Source organism: Otolemur garnettii, unplaced genomic scaffold, assembly GCF_000181295.1.
Source record: "Otolemur garnettii isolate 467f Iridium unplaced genomic scaffold, OtoGar3 scaffold00028, whole genome shotgun sequence".
NCBI classification, from domain to species: Eukaryota; Metazoa; Chordata; class Mammalia; order Primates; family Galagidae; genus Otolemur; species Otolemur garnettii.
The window spans coordinates 7,411,840-7,429,449 of NW_003852423.1; the positions used below are offsets into that span (position 1 = coordinate 7,411,840).

Sequence of the window (17,610 nt, forward strand, 5' to 3'; positions counted from 1 at the left end):
GGCTCTGTCTAAAAAAAAAAACAGCATAGAATTTTCTTCCCTTGGCTGCCACTTCATAGTGTTATATTAACATTTAAGTATTTATTATTATTATTACTGAAGAGTTCCAGTTACTAGGAAATACAAAGTATCCTTTAGTTCATAGAACATTATATATCTATTTAAAACCTTTTTACCATTTGACAGTACCTTAGAAGAAGAATCCATTTCCTTTTTCCTAGATGAAGTGAACATTTTGCTACTTCACCAGACTTATAAAAAGAAATGTTTGTAGAAGTAAAAATGAAGTTATAAATTTTCACTACTCTGATTTCTTTTTTCTTTCTTTCTTTTTCTTTTTTAAGAGATAGAGTCTCACTTTATCGCCCTCGGTAGAGTTCTGCAGCGTCACAGCTCACAGCAACCTCCGACTCCTGGGCTTAGGTGATTCTCTTGCCTCAGCCTCCCGAGTTGCTGGCACTACAGATGCCCGCCATAATGCCTGCTATTTTCTCTTTTGTTGTTGCAGTTTGGCCAGGGCTGGGTTCAAACCTGCCACCCTTGGTATATGGTGCCAGCACCTTACCCACTGAGCCACAGGTGCTGCCCTACTCTGTGATTTCATTCTTTTTATTTTTTTGGCGATGGAATCTTGCTCTGGCCAGGCTGGAGTGCAGTGGCATGACCATAGCTCATTGCAGCATCAAACTCCGGGGCTCCAGTGATCCTCCTACTTCAACCTCTCTAGTTGCTGGGACTATCGGCATAAGTCACCAGGCCTGGCTGGGATCTTTATTCTTTTAGTGAATGAATGCCAATTTAAGTGATGATTGACCTCATTTAGAATTTCTGAAATTTGCACATTGGGGATAAGTAAATATTACTGAGGTTCCTTTAAGACAGTTTAATAGATATATTTGTGTCAGGAAGCATCAGAAAGGCAGTAATCTCCTACATGGCATGACACTGACATTTCAATGGAATTTATATACATAAATATAACTACATTTCCTTTAGTAAATTGTGCTCTTTTAACTTAACCTCAGACAACGTACTATAGGACATCTCCCATAGACATTTTCCTAAGGAGCAGGTATTTTTAATTTCCAAATTCTATGACTAGAAGGTTGATGAGGTGAAGGAGTGATCCTGTTCCCCACAAGGAGGTGGGTGAATGTGGGTGGCACCACCAAACCCCACTGAAAACGCCTTCCCAGGAAGGTGGCAGGCAGTGGCTGTGAAAGCCAGCCTTTACAGGTACTAGACGAGACTTGACCTATCAGAGGGCTGGAAAATATTCTGTTATTTTGTTTAAAAGGCTCTTTTCAAATAGAAAGAAAATACTGTAATGGAAGCTATTCCTTGTTAGGAAACAGGATAAAATCTATTCTGTAGTAGTCTGCCAAGTGATTTTTACATAGCATTATATGAGAAGATGGTACTTTGTCCTAATATATTTTTAAGATGTAAATATACTAATACAATAACTTTTAACATAAAATGGTGTGAAAAAAAACAGAATACATTAACCTGCATTTCTGAGTCAGGTGATGACTGGCATTCTAAGTGGAGCAAATATTTCCTCTCTGTGTGTCCTAGAGCTGCATTTGGATCAAACACACACCTTATTTCAAACTGGATTTCCTTTGAGAAACTAGTCTTTGGTTCTCTTTTTACACACTGGAATTATGTATGAATACATGTAATTATTATAAAATACTGGGCATTTAAATACATATACTAATTTTGGTGTACAAAAGCTATAAACTCAATAAAGAGTCATACCCTCAGTCTCTAGAACAATGCTTGCTGTACTCCAGCTACTGAATAGATAGATGAATAAATGGATGAATAAAAAAAATGAACAGGCTCGGCGCCTATAGCTCAACCGGCTAAGGCGCCAGCCATGTACACCTAAGGTGGCAGGTTCGAATCCACAGCCCGGACCCGCCAAACAACAATGATGGCTGCAACCAAAAAATAGCCAGGCGTTGTGGCAGGCGCCTGTGGTCCCAGCTACTTGGGAGGCTGAGGCAGGAGACTCGCTTGAGCCCAGGAGTTGGAGGTTGCTGTGAGTTGTGATGCCACAGCACTCTACCCAGGGGGATAGCTTGAGGCTCTGTCTCAAAAAAAAAAAAAAATGAACAAATGAAAAGAATGTGGATTTTGAAGTCAAACAGATCTGGACTCAAATCCTTATTCCACAACTTTATAACTGTGTTTCACCCAAGGAAATGTACAGAATGTCTTGGGTCTGTGTTTATTCATTGTGAATCAAGGATGACATCATCTATGTTACAAAGATATTACAAATTTATATTATATTAGAAAGTAAGTTGTATAGAGTGGAGACTTAAAAAAAATCTGTTGAATGAATGAATGAATTTGAGGTCCTCATTATCTGTAATATGTGTTTATGTCTGAATCTTTCCCATTGGCTTCTGACTTTTAGGCCTTTTCATCTGTCTGCTTTTTATGTCTTTACCAAAGCTTTGAGAAGATCATTGGTGGCACACATCCCTGTCGTAAATGCTTCTCTCTCTAGTTACATTTCGTCTTTCCTGTTTTATTTCTTTTGCTTGTTTTAGAATTTTAAAATACCAGCTAACTAGAAGCTAGGTAGTCAAAATGGTTAGATAAATCAGGAGTAAATAGGCTCTGTGCCAAGGTTTGATAATTCTGCTCTGAGTAAATTTCATAATCTTTAGAAAATACTTAATGTGACATTTGCTGCTCAGGTTTTTTTTTTTTTTTGCTTTCTCTTCAACTTTAACCTATTTTGGGTAGAGCTGCTGAGTGACTGTAAGATTTATACATTATTATTAAAGTATTTTCATACTTGAAAATCATACCCAGCTGATTCTAATGAATATTATAAAGGTTGATGAACAAAATACAAGTCACAAGTTCCTTAAACCAAGAACATCTATACAAATTAGGCCAGCTCTTTGCTCAAGCAAAAACATTCTAAATTTAATTCCTCTCTTTCTGTCTCAGGAATATTCTCATTTAGTTTTAGATAAGATGTGGTAAGCAAGGGAATTAATCAAAATTTCTTATCATAATAGTTTAACATCCCTAAGGACAGCAAAAATCATAAGCACAGGAATTTTACTAACTTCACAGTTAGAAATCAGTTTTTCCATCTGTGTCTTCTTTCTTTTCTCTTTCTTTCTTTTTTTGAAAGTCTTGTTTTGTTGCCCTCAGTAGAGTGCTGTGGTGTTATAGCTCACAGCAACCTCAAACTCTTGGGCTCAAGTGATCTTCCTGCTCAGCCTCCCAAGTAGCTGGGACTACAAGTGCCTGCCACAATGCCCAGCTATTTTTAGACACAGGCATCTCACTCTTGCTCAGGCTGGTCTTGAACTCCTAAGATCAAGTGATCCAGCCACCTCTGCTCCTGGAGTGCTAGGATTACAGGCATGAGCCACCATGCCCAGCCTTCATCTGTACCTTTTTGTAAATAGTAAAGGGAATAAGTTTGGAGGCAGATTTAAATTAATAAAGGAATCACAATAGAAATAAAAGTAATGGATAATAAAAACCTTTATGAGAATGGCAAAAAGTTTATTTACCTTGGGTAGGTGTCTCCCCCAAATCCAAAATGTAGATGTCCTTTGCCCATGGCATAAGGAGGGTCGAATTTTAGCCTGTACTCCTCGGGGAGTGAAATTGGCATGATCCCACCATATTCTTTTCCAGCGCCCCATGGAAGCCTGCATTCGCGGACTGTGTCCCTTAACTCATACCTGTGAAAGAAGGGAGGCTTTTTGAAACAGCTTCAGGAATATAACATATGCTTAACTGCATAAAATTCCTATTGCTTCATATGTCTTTGCAGATTATATTTTCAGAACACAGAATTCTCTGTGTTGAGTACATTAAGATAGATGTAGGTTATGTAGGCATCATGGGACTGCTGAAGGCATGAGGTTAAATTCCTGAGGACCTAGAGATTATCTTTTTTCCCCACAGTTATAGTGTGTTTTATTTTGTAAACATCTTTATTGGAATATAATTCAAATGCCACATAATTAAGTCATTTAAAGTTATAATTCAATGGCTTTTAAATTTATTCACAGGTATGTGAATTCTTCACCATGGTCCATTTTAGAAAATTTTCATCATCTCAAAAAAACCCCTGAAGCCATATCTCTTATGCTCCCCTTGCTCACCCTAAGCAACCACTAATCTACTTTCTGTCTATGGGTTTGCCTGTTCTGGACGTTCATATAAATAGAATCATATCCTACGTGGTCTTTGTAACTTAGCTTCATGTTTTCAAGACTCTTCCTGGCGGCACATGTCAGTGCGTCATTCTTTTTAATGGCTGCATAAAATCCCACCACATGGATACAGCACATTTTGTTTATCCATTCATCAGTTAATGGACATTTGGGTTATTTCTACCTTTGGCTCTTGTGACTAATGTTTCTATGAATGTTCACGTTCAGAGTTTTGTTCACATACCTGTTTTTTCATTTTCTTGGGAATATAGTTAGGAGTGGAACTCCTGGGTCATAGGGCGGCTCTACGGTCAGTTTGTTGAGGAATTGTCAAACCTGTTTTTACAGCACCTGCTCCATTTTACCTTCTCACCAGTACTGTATGAGAGTTTCAATTTCTTCACATCCTCGTCAACACTAATTATTTTCTGTTTAAAACTTTTTTTTTTTTTTATTGGCTAGGCGGTGGTTCACACCTGTAACCCCAGCATTTTGGAAAAGCCAAGGCAGAAGGATTGCTTGATGCCAGGAGTTAGAGACCAGTCTGGGCAACATAGCAAGAACCTGTCTCTAGTAAAATATTAAAAAAAAAATTAGGGGGGCATGGTGGCACGGGCCTATAGTCCCAGCTGCTTGGGAGGCTAAGGCAGGAGCAAATTGTGAGCTTAGGAGTTTGAGGCTATAGTGAGCTATGAAAGTGCCTCTGCACTCTAGCTTGGCCAATAGAGAAAGACCTTGTCTCAACACATACACAATTCTTTTTTTTTTTTTTGAGACAGAGTCTCACTATGTTGCCCTCAGTAGAATGATGTGGCATCATAGTTCACAGCAACCTCCAACTCTTAGGCTTAAGTGATTCTCTTGCCTCAGCCTCCCAAGTAGCTGGGACTACAGGCACCTGCCACAATGCCCAGCTATTTTGTTGTTGGTGGTGGTAGTGCAGTTGTTTAGCTGGCCCAGGCCAGGTTTGAACCTGCCACCTTTGGTGTATGTGGCTGGTGCCCTAACCACTGTGCTACAGGCACCGAGCCAATACACACAATTTTTATTATAGCCATTCTAGTGGGTGTGAAGTAGTAGTATCTCATTGTGGGTTTTTTTTTTTTGTTTGTTTTTGTTTTTTTTTATTTGCGACAGAGCCTCAAGCTGTCACTCTGGGTAGAGTGCCGTGACGTCACAGCTCATAGCAATCTACAACTCCTGGGCTCAAACGATTCTCCTGCCTCTGCCTCCCAAGTAACTGGTACTACAGGCACCTACCACAATGCCCGGCTATTTTTTGGTTGTAGCCATCATTGTTGTTTGGCGGGCCTGGGCTGGATTTGAACTTGCCAGCTCAGGTGTATGTGGCTGGTGCCTTAGCCGCTTGAGCCACAGGCGCTGAGCCCTCATTGTGGTTTTGATTTGCATTTCTTTAATGACTAATGATGTTGAGCATTTTTCCATGTTCTGATTAATCATTTGTATATCTTTTTCTGAGAAATATTTGTCAGGCCAGGCAGGGTAGCTCACACCTGTAGTCGTAGCCCTCTGAGAGGTGGAGGTCGGTGGATTGCTTGAACTCAGGAGTAGGAGACCAGTCTGAGCAAGTATGAGAACCTATCTCTAAAAAAATAGCTGGGTGTTGTGGCTGGTGCCTGTAGTGCCAGCTACTCTGGAGGCTGAGTCAAGAGAACTGCTTGAGCCCAAGAGTTTGAGGTTGCTGTGAGCCATGTATGACACCACCACACTCTACCGAAGGTGACAAAGTGAGATTCTGTCTCAATTTATCTATTTTTCCTTTTGTTGTTTGTGCTCTTGGTGTCATTATCTAAGAACACATTGCCAAATCCAAGATCATAAAGATTTACTTCTGTTTTCTTCTAAGAGTTTTATAGTTTTAGCTCTGGCATTTAGGTCTTCGATTCATGATGAGTTAATTCATGTGTATGGTGTGAGACAGGGTCTAACTTATTCTTTTTCATGTGGCTGTCCACTTATTTTATCACTGTTGAAAAGGTTATTGATTTTTTGATTTTAAAAAATAAAAAGACTGTGAAGGAATAATACTGATATTATAAAGGCTCTACTTGTGCCTAAGTTCTATCTAGAGCTTCTGTGATAATGGTTCTCAAAGCGTGGTTTGTAGACTAGTTGCAGAAGTATCTCCTAAGAGCTTATTGGACATGCAAATTATCAAGTTTCCTTCCAGAGCCCAGTAATGTTTTAATAAGCCCTCCAGGTGATTCTTATCCATGCTAAAATTTAGAAGAAGCACTGTCCTATTCAATAGTTACTATTAGGGGTGTCCAACCTACAGGGTGCATGCTGATTTTCTGAGGACTTCTTTTGCTTATCTGTGGTGTTTGATATCACAAAAAGTATGCATAGATTTTGTTTTTGCTAATCAGCTTTCATTATTGTTTGTGTATTTAATGTGTGGCCCAAGACAAAGCTACTTCTTTCAATGTGTAGCAGAGAAATAACAAGGTTGGACAGCAATCAGGTCTCTAAATCTCAACTCTTACAACAGTACTATTCAGTGGACAACAGACATGGGACTGAAGGGCAGGGACTCTATCTTGTTCACTGTTGTAACCATGTTTTACCCTAGTGCCTGGCACACAAGAAGTGCTCAATGAATATCTTACTGAGTGAATGAATAAGGACAAAGAGATAGATTTGTTTCCTGGACTGCTTTCTATGATGCTGGAATGAAATTCTCTGGCTGGGGTAAGAGCCTCACGAAAACAAACATATTATCTTGCAAATGTAATTAGGCAGAATTTAATGATTCTAGTTTTTAGTAATGGCAAACTAGGTTATTTGGACCAAATTTCCCATGGAAAACAACTAAAAATGTTGGGAAGAAAAAAACCAATTAAAAAAAATCAGGAGGCCAGGCATGGTGGCTCATGCCTATAATCCTAGCACTCTGGGAGGCCAAGGTGGGTGGATTGCCTGAGATGACAGGTTGGAGACCATCCTGAGCAAGCACAAGACCTCATCTCTAAAAACAGCTGGGCATTGTGGTGGGCATCTGTAGTCCCAGCTAGTGGGAGGCTGAGGCAAGAAAATTGCTTGAGCCCAAGAGTCTGAGGTTGCTACGAGCTGTGACACCACAGCACTCTACCCAGGGTAATAAAGTGAGTCTCTGTAAAAAAAAAAAAAAAAAAAAAAATTGGTCTTGTTGACAAGCCAGAAGAGGATATAAGTGCTATGAAAGAGGATAAATGGGAAATCTAGTAAGGTAAACACAGAAGCCAGTATTGCCCTTAGGGCAGTGCCCATTCTTGAAAATTTACATATTTGTTTTCTAGGCCTTGCAAGGTAAAGGGTGCAGAAATCAGCCAGGTGAGGAATCAAAAATCATTATCTCCACAATAAGCTGGGACCCTGAAAGGCTTACGTTCTCACATTAAAGGTGAGTCAGAAGTAGACTAGCTCTCTAGAGACCAAAGTTTGCATGCACCCAAAACTTGACCTTGGATTTAAGCAGTCCTGAATTGGTAGTATGCCCCTAGGCACTTGGCAGGAAAAATAAGAATCTTTTCAGGTGGAAGGATTCTTGAGGGAATCACAAGATGAGTTCTAAAGGATGAGCAGGCATCTAGTTCTCATACCCCAGCTCCCGGGGTCTCAGCAGTAAGGGCAGCTGGAGGAGCGGCGCTGGCCAGGCACCCACCTGGCATGCACCCTGCCCACTACCTTGATGCTGAAGAGGAAGGTCAGCTCTGCTGAAGGGGCTGGGGAGGAAGAATCCAAGAGGAGACTGTCAGGTTGTCAGCTAAGCCTGCTCCTGCCAAAGAGGAAAAGGCGGCAAAAAAGGCAGTAGCAAGGGATAAACCTTCAGACAAAAAAGTGCAGCCAAAAGGGAAAAGGGGAGCAAAGGGAAGGCCGAAGGGGCTAACCAAGAAACTGGAGATTCACCTGCAGGAAATGGAGAAACTAAAACCGAGTAGAGTCCAGGCGCTGATGAAGCAGGAGAGAAAGAAGCCACGTCTGATTCGTATCACAGACCATGTCTTCTCAGTGGTCCCTGTCTCCCTTCTTGTACAATCCAGAGGGATATTATTATTATTATTATTTTTTTTTTTGCAGTTTTTGGCCAGGGCTGGGTTTGAACCCACCACCTCTAGCATATGGGGCCAGTGCCCTACTCCTTTGAGCCACAGGCGCCACCCTCAGAGGGATATTTTTATCAACTATTTTATAAATGCAAGTTTTTCAGTAGCTCTAGAAACATTTTTAGGAAGGAGGGAAACCAACCTCATCCTATTTTTTAAATGTAAGTGCTTTTTTTTAAGAGGTCAAATCATTGGCTGGTTGTTTTATTTTTTGGTACAACCAGAAAATAGTGTGAGATGTTGATTATGGGAGCCTCTGGCTGCCTTGGATGTCAGCGTAACATGCCACAGACGGGATTAGTCTTTATAGACTATAATATGGAGCTTACTACACGGCAATGTGGAGTCCCAGTCCTGCATTTAGTGTCTTGAACGTTTTAAATTACTTCTGTTCCCGTGTTGTTTTTTAGTAGAATTGTTTCCTAAAGAAAACCACTCCTGTGATCATGGCTCTCCCTGTCAGAACTGTGTACACTCTGTAACGTCTCTGGTTGTGGTGCTCCTGTTTTCCTAGTAACTTTGTTACTGTGCTGTGAAGGACTTAAAATGTGAGCGTGTAGAATAGATGATAATAAAGTGTGAATTGCTGGGACTTACGTTAACAGCTTATCAACATTTGAAGACACTGGTACTTGATATCCTCTTAAGGACCATTTGCCTCCAAATTTTAATCTGGAAAGTCACTGAAATAACTGTTCAATAAAGAATTACAATAAATGGCTTTTTAGATTTGGGGTATGTGTGTTAAGCATTGTGTGCAAACTGAAATATCTCCACTAATGCTCAACACGACCAATAAAATCTGTTACAAAAGAATGCTTTGTAACATTAAAACAAATCCTTTATATTAAAAAAATAAAGGATGAGTAGGAGTTATAGAGGTGGAAGAGAGGGAATAGTGGGGTAGGGGAGTGATAACGTGTAGAAAGGACCAGAGATTAGAAAGGTTATAGAACTGAAGATTCCTGACAATGTTGGCTTTAGAATCCCTTTAGGGAAGAAACTAGTTTTGCAGGACTAACTATTTTGGGAGGGCACTTGAGTATGGGTAGGAGGCCAAGCAACCTCTGATTCTTCTGCAGTGGGAAGGATTTGTTTGCTTTTTGCTCTTGAAAGGAGAAGGGGAAAGGGAATGAGAATAAAGGAAAGGAGAGAAGAGAGGAGGCAGCAGGGTGGTGATGATGCTGGGGATTGCACTGGTTGAAAATCTGGTGAGTGACCCCTGGTGACAGCTGGGTTAAAGAACTTTTAAGAATATAGAAGTCCTGGCTCGGCGCCTGTGGCTCAAGTGGCTAAGGCGCCAGCCACATACACCTAAGGTGGCAGGTTTGAATCCCCAGCCCAGGCCCGCCAAACAACAATGATGGCTGCAACCAAAATATGGCTGGGCGTTGTGGCGGGCGCCTGTGGTCCCAGCAACTTGGGAGGCTGAGGCAGGAGACTCGCTTGAGCCCAGGAGTTGGAGGTTGCTGTGAGCGTGATGCCATGGCACTCTACCCAGGGGGACAGCTTGAGGCTCTGTCTCAAAAAAAAAAGAATATAGAAGTCCTTAATTAAATAAGGAGTTTTCAGTTATATGTAGTATGGCATGATGTGATTCTCCCTTCTGCCCCCAACAATTCCGTGAAGTTTACCAGGCTCACAAATGCTGTTTGTGAATGAGGTCTTTGGAGGAAAGTGAGGAACAACTGACTTTCACATCTGGACTGGTGTGTTGCTGAACAGAAACAGCGTGCTTGGAACAAAAAAACTACAACAGTGTCAGAAGTGACACTGACACTCTCAAATGTCACCCCCTCCTCACCCTAGAATTTGGGTAAATTCTGGGGAATTCCACAAAGCATGGAGTACAGATTTGAGAGGAACTTTCCTAGATTTCAAGGGCTGAGAAAATTGGTTTGAATTTTGGATTATTTTAGTGGAGCTGATTTAGAGTCAGGAATTTGGGGGCACAGTACAGAAGAGCCATGGTGAGTGGGGAAACAAGGATGGTATCCAGTGGGGCCTGCTAAGCCCTTTGGGTTATACTGTGAGAACAACAGGGAGCGAGTCAGAAATGGCGGAGCCCAGGAGAGAGGCATGAACTGTGGGACTCCTTTCCTTTGTCCCAGTGGAGCTCTTAGCTTAATGTAACAGAAAATGTAACGTCTAGCACTGTCTAATAAATGGAATGTATTATTTTGTCAAGTCACTAGATTGAGAGTTGGTAAACTATGGGCTATGGGCCAAATCCAACTCTCTACCTATTTTGTTTTGGTTTTTTTGTTTTGTTTTTTTGAGATAGAGTCTCATTCTGTTGTCCTGGGGTTGAGTGTCGTGGCGTTGTCATAGCCACAACAACCTAAGACTGTTGATGCTCTTGCTTTAGCCTCCTGAGTATTGGAATCCAGCTATGACCATTCATTTATATGTTGTCTGTAGTCTGTGTTTGCTTTCACACTGCAATGGCAGAGTCAAATGATTGTGACAGAGACTGTAAAGCCCCAAATATTTACTATCTGGCTCTTCATAGAAAAATATTTGTGAATGTGCCCTAGCTAGTCGAGGGGAATCTCAGCAGCCACAGATCTGTGGTGTTATAGAAGAGACGCTGGCATTCGGCTCAGCCCTTTACAGCCCGCCCCTGGCTCTTACTGCAATCAACAGACATGGTTGGAGGACATGACAGGTGAAAAATATTTAAACACACTTGATTAATGACAACCTAAGTTTAATATCTAAGTTTGTAAAAGTTATATTCAAATCATAAATTAGTCAATTTTTCAACATCCGACCCCTGTATATTACATTGTCCCAGGAAGATGAGCCAGTAGAAAATGTTATCAATCATCTGGGCTGGCATCCACCTAAAACCAGCAAGTTTCAGAAAACCATTTAAAATAACAGGCAAGGCATAGATAAGTCAAATTTCTCTTTTACTTTAGGGTCTCATATCCCACTCCTCCCTTAGGTTTAATACTCATAGCAATGTATAGAATAGGGGTCCACAAACTACAGCCCGCGGGCCACATATGGCCCGCCGAGGACATTTATCCGGCCTGCCAGGTGTTTTTGCCGCCGCTGCCTGTCCTGCTTAGCAGCCGACTCATCCTGGGGCCCACAGTCTGGCCCTCCAATGGTCTGAGGGACAGTGAACTGACCCCCTGTTTAAAAAGTTTGAGGACCTCTGGTATAGAAGGAACTAAATTAAAATAAAAATTGAAATTTTAGGATAGAGCTTAAAACACATCTCCATAACAAAGAGAATAATATTCAAAGTATTGGTAGAATCTCCAGTTCCAAACTGCTTGTTTTCGAGAAAGATATATTCCAAAAGTCACTTTAAAATAAGATATTCATCCATATGGAATATATCTTTCATTTATTTTGAGCATCAAATCCCAAAGCCAGGGAGTTGGATTTAGTAAGTACTGGGAGGCATGATGAAAGGAAAACTTAGAACAAATATAACCCTAATTTTGAGTTGGCAGAGACCTAATATTTTTAAAAAATGTTCCAGGTGGGAGGGGGCTCAGTAAGTTCCCACCCAATAGGGACAACACACCGGTATATGGCACTCTTGCTGGGCGAAGGACACAACTACAACTAGGACTTCACCCTACAAATGCAAACAATGTAACCCAATAGTATGTTTCCTCATATTAATCTAAATGAAAAAAAGAAACTGTTCAAGAATCAGAAACAAAATGGGAATTTATAATGAAATCCTAAGCAATTCTCAAGGCATCTGCTTAATTGATATGTTTGCCTACTGAGCTAGAGAACTTGCTAGAGGTAAGGAGAAGTCAGCTGAAGGGGAACGGGAGGGGACTTTGTGATGATTTTGAATAGCCATCCTCACCACTTAAATTATCAGTGGAAGAAATACAAAAGAATATTGCCTGCTTGCTATTTTTAAAGGAAATCAGTGAGATTATCTAATAGTGGCTACTATACTTTTTCTAAACTATGTACTTGAATATAGTAACTAAGGTATTACCATTAACTTGCACCTGGTCAATGGGTAAGCCAGAAGCACAGTTACAGCTTTCTTACTGTTTTTAGTGTTTTTTGCTAGTCCAGTGGTTCTTAGAAAAAACTGAAAAACTTCTTAAATGCAGATTCCTTTTCCCCACCTCAGTGAGTCAGAATATCTATAGATCAAGTCTGAGAATCTATATTATTAGAAAGCTTCTCAGGTAATTCTGATGTAAGATCAGTCCTGTCTATGGACCAGTCCTGTGTAACAATGGAGCTTGACTGCACTGTCCATTATGAAACGAAAAAAGTAGGCTGATGGGAGAAAGTAAGTTTTTTTTTTTTTTTTTTTTTTGAGACAGAGCCTCAAGCTGTCCCCCTGGGTAGAGTGCCGTGGCATTACAGCTCACAGCAACCTCCAACCCCTGGGCTCAAGCGAGTCTCCTGCCTCCGCCTCCCAAGTAGCTGGGACCACAGGCGCCCGCCACAACGCCCGGCTATTTTTTGGTTGCAGCTGTCATTGTTGTTTGGCGGGTCCAGGCTGGGGATTCAAACCCGCCACCTTAGGTGTACGTGGCTGGCGCCTTAGCCGGTTGAGCTATAGGCACCGAGCCGTAAGTAAGTTTTTATCACTGGTTAAACCCCCAAGTTAGTGCAAAATAAATCAAGATATTTTCAAACGGTGTCTCCTTAAATATACCCATGTTTAGGAAACCAAGCTGCTGAAGGCAAATGTATGCTAGATCTCACGCTCATCCTTCCCATTATGATGGGTAACCACTAAAAGCCAGCAGCTTTTTGTTTTGTGAGGTTTTGGTTTGCTTTTGAGAGACCTTGTGGTTTGAAGGTGGGAGCCACAGACACCCTCATCTGAAGAGGTAAGCCTAAGGAGAGGTACCCCTGAAATCCTGATGACCCTTTTCAGAACAGTTCAATGAATTACTCTAAGAGAAAACAGAATCTTGTATAAGCTGTCCGGTTGCCTTTTCAGAGGGAGCGAAGAGGATGCATTCTGAGAACACATGATCCTCCTGCCTTTCTCAATCTGGAGACGGTGAAAGGGAAATAAAAGGGAAAGCACTTTGTTAGGTCGGAGGAGCCTAGAGGGAACCTACACCTTCAAACAATACCTTCTTGTAGTTTATAGGCAGCTGACCTTATGTTGTATTTAATTTTATAATCAGCTGATGAAAAGCTATCTTTTCCCAAAGGTGCTTCTCTTAAATTTTATACCAGCTAAAAGAGGGTTTTGGAGCCAATCACTAATCAAACATAGGTTCATCCATGGAGAGGGGATCAGTATTTCAGTGAAAAGCCTTTGGCGAGTCCTTTTGGAGGGCACAGTAAATTCAATCTGATGTGGCAGCCATCAGTTTTTACTCAGATTACTTTTGGCTAAATACAAAACCAGACAATGCTGCTTCTCAGCCAGGAACAACTGCCTATCCCCCAGATCACACATGCTCTGCCAAGGGCTTCATCTGACTCAAGAGAAACTCTGCCTAATATGGCGGCTGTTGGAACTGAAGAGGAATTTAGGGCTGATGGCTCCTCTGGTGAATCAGGTTAACAATGGAGGAGCAGGGGCAGCAAAAGCTGACTCAGAAGTAGACGTGGCATGAGCCTTTTAATTCTAAATATTAAAATAGTCCTTTCAATTAAGTGAAATAGCAGTTTACATACAAAAAAAGTTGAATGTGATCTTTACATTAAAAAAAGTGGAGAGGATATATATCCAGATGTTAACAATGGTTATTATTTCTAAATAAAGTCACAGAGATTTTCTTTCCTGTTTTTCTGTTGCAAAATGGATACTTAATTTTTTTTTTTTTTTTAGAGACAGAATCTCCCTATGTTGCTTAGGCTGGTCTTGAATTCCTAGCATCAAGCAATCTTCCTGCCTTGGCCTCCCAAAGTGCTAGAATTACAGGTGTGAGTTACTATACCCAGCCTTGCTTTCTTTGTGGATTTGTATGGTTTCTAAGTTATAAGGAACATGTGTTAGTTTTATAATTAAGGGAAAACAGCTTTCTTTTTCTTTTTTTGATCTAAAGAGTACATTTATAAACTGGAAAAGATCTATGGAAGTCAGATTAAAATGGTGACAGCATAGATATAAGAAGAAAGAAGAGCAAAGTCTGTGTAAATCAATGTTTAGTCTGGCAACTCTTAGGCCAAAAAAATCTTCAAACTGTTTGAGGGGCTGCTGGAGAAGGGTTGGTCAATTATGCTGTATAGCTTCAGAGAAAAGGACTAGAAACAGCAAGGAGAAATTATGAGGAGGAAGAAAGTTCTCACAGAAAGAAAATTACCTCTAACAATTAAGAGCTTTCAAAAATGGAATGGCCTGCTTTTGTGGTAGTGCTGTCCCATTTTGGAAGCCAGGTGACTTCCTGTCTAATTTCCTAAAGAAAGACTTTTTTTTTTTTTTTTTTTTGAGACAGAGCCTCCAGCTATCTCCCTGGGTAGAGTGCCGTGGCATCACAGCTTACAGCAACCTCTAACTCCTAGGCTCAAGTGAGTCTCCTGCCTCAGCCTCCCAAGTAGCTGGGACCACAGGTGCCCGCCACAGCGTGGGCCGGGCTGGATTCGAACCTGCCACCTTAGGTGTATGTGGCTGGCGCCTTAGCCACTTGAGCCACAGGTGCTGAGCCAAGAAAGACTTTTTAAATAAGAGATATATAATCAGTGAACTTCAGACACATAAAACAAGAAAACAACCACACAGTATTTTTTTTACCAAGTGAGCTTTTTGCCCTCAAAATGATTCAAATAAATACAATTCAGAAAAAGTTGGCACTAAGATCTTGTCAAGTTGTCTGTACTTGTTATTTCATACGTGAAATGGGAATAATAATAGTACTTATAAGGTTGTCATGAGGATTAAAAGAATTATCATATTAAAAGTATTTGGTACAGTGCTGACACACAGTGATCACTAGATGTATGTAGTTTTAATCATAACGGATAATTAACCTGTTACAGAGAATCTGGTAAAGCAGACATTTCAGCATCTATGAGCAACAGGCTCTGGGAGGATGTTTGAGCAGCCAGTATAGAGAATTTGGGGGAACCACTACAGTAATTTTTATAAAATAAAAAATCTTTGATTAAAACCAATTAAATTCCAAATGAGGGCACTCACCATGCTAGAATTCTACAGAGTAATGGATGAAATCGATAGCTGCATTTATAGAGCAGTACATAGCCACTTTCTTCTCACCGAGTTCCTAACAGATGTAGGCACTTTAAGGTTTAGTTAATTGTCTTATTTTGCCTTCCCTATGCTGTGATAAACAGAAGAGGCTTAGAACGAAGTTCTTCCTCACGTACAAAAATACATGAATATATTAAAACGCTTTTTTTCGCCTTTGCTTTTTCCGGCGTTTACCTGGCATGAGAGGCAGTCGAGCGAGTAGTAGTTTGCAGCGGCGTGTGCAATTCATTAGAGTAAAAGGTGTCTGACAAGATGTCAGATCCTTCAAGCTCCCTGCAACAGTAGGGCCTGCCCTGAATTACCTCCATGCTTCTTGGCTAACAGGTCACACTCTGGAAAAGAAAAGGAGGATACATTTTGTTTGGGAATCCAGGCAGGGAAGAAACATGTTTTGTAGTGCTAACTTGGGCAACTTCACCCAGCACAGAAATCAGGGGCTTCCTTACTCACTAAAAGTCCGTTTGTGCACTCTGTGATGTCAAATCAGTAATACATAGCGACTTAAGTTCTGTGGAAGTACATTTCAAGGAGACGAATCCATGAAATAGAAAGTTTCCCAGTAGAGTCTGAAGGGCTAGCCTATAAGGTCCAAACTTGCTCCTTTGCAGACATCGACTAAAATTCAATCCTTGTCTCAAATTTAACCATAACTATTCAAGAAAAATTCAACTTATTTTTACCCCTGTGGTCTTTCTGAAAGTCAAACAGAATCGTCATCCGACAGAATCAAGAGCTGTCTGTCCTAAAGGCTCCGGGGATTCTAGACAAGAATCCCTTTGCAGAGACGTGGAGACTCAGTTATGCTGTTTGAAAGGGACAGGACCCTCAAGGGGATTCCTGGCTCCCAACTGCGTGAGAATCCACCCCGTCAGAGTTAGGGGGAAATACCAGGAGGTACAGCAGCTGGGTCCGAGGGTCCCTGGATCCAGGACCCGGCCTCCGGGCCATCCTTGCCGCACTAAGCGGCGCCTCTGGGATTCCGACGCACCTGGGACATCAGCCTGGGAGTGCCACAGGACCGCACCTCCGCTTCCCCTCTCCAGAGCTGGCTGGCTCCGCGGGGCCTGAAATTTCGTTGTCGTCCGCACCTGCGGCCCCGGGGAGCTTGTTGGCAGGTGCGGGTGAGGGAGAAAGACTGCGGGCGGGCCAGGGTGGGGTTGAGGGCGCCTGTGACGGTGACTGTGACCATGGCACTAGGTAATGCATGCTTGACGGGCGGGGGGGGGGTGGTCTTGCGGTAGCAGGCGGGGAGCCGCAGGCCTCACTTAGATGTCTGGGGAAAGCTAACCCAGCAGCTCCGGGACCGGCAAGAGTGGGAATCGGGACCGGAAGTTAAGGGAGAGGGGCAGGCGCCCAGTCAGACGCGGAAACCTGCTCTTCCGCCTGCCAGCCCCGGGCCCCGCCCCTCTCGGTCTATTGCCCGCCCCCCTGTCAGAGCCGGCCTCGCCCGCCCGCGGGAGCCCTCTAGCGGCCACAGCCACGACTTCGGTTTCTTCTTTCAGCGTTGACTGCTTTAGAGATTTCCCGGTGCTGGGCGTTCTTTCTGGTGGGAGCGTTGATCCAGGGGTCCAAGGCAGGAGGTTCTGGCCTGTCCTTTTCCTGGAGTCACTTTGAGGGAATGGGGATATAAAGAGAGCTGCCAGGTCGAGGGTGTGCGCTCACAACCCCCAAGTGAGCACTCAAACTGAGCCTCTGCTCTTCCTCGCTTGGTGGAAAAAGACACAGGCGTTTACCTGCCTGTCCCCAGGGGCCTCGCCTCGCCTCGATTGCCTCAGTTCACCCTAAAAGAAACGAATGCGAACCACATTTTTGCACGGGCGGGGTCATAAGCTTCTGTGATGGCTGAGAGAGAAAAGGGATGTGGGAAGGTTATTCTTTGGACTTGGAAAGCTAGAACCGAGCAGAAGATGGGGGCAGAGTGACCACCTCTGAGAAGGGAGGTGTGACGGCACTTTCGCTGTTCTCTGCCTGTTTCGCAACTTCCATTTGAGGTATTCATTTTGTGGGCGCCTTCCAGGTGCCTGTTTCCTGGTGGGGGAAGAAAAGCGTGTTGGAGTGGGCACAAAGTTGATTTTGTAGTCTTGGTGTCTTTCTTAGTTCTAGCTCTTCTCCCAACCCACAGGTT

The 17,610-nt window shown here is 42.3% G+C and overlaps 1 protein-coding gene across 1 annotated transcript in view; it reads right to left on the reverse strand.

Annotated features, from left to right (window-relative positions):
- Window positions 1-16,579, reverse strand: part of CUNH7orf31 (chromosome unknown C7orf31 homolog) — a 46,376-nt gene extending 29,797 nt beyond the window's left edge. Inside the window, exons 1-3 of the mRNA XM_003788514.3 lie at window positions 16,474-16,579; window positions 15,660-15,817; window positions 3,555-3,728 (exon numbers count right to left, since the gene is read on the reverse strand). Of these exons, the coding sequence (XP_003788562.1) occupies window positions 3,555-3,728; window positions 15,660-15,793 (308 nt within the window). The 5' untranslated portion in view covers window positions 15,794-15,817; window positions 16,474-16,579. The remainder of the gene's footprint in view (window positions 1-3,554; window positions 3,729-15,659; window positions 15,818-16,473) is intronic.
- Window positions 16,580-17,610: the final 1,031 nt, after the last annotated feature.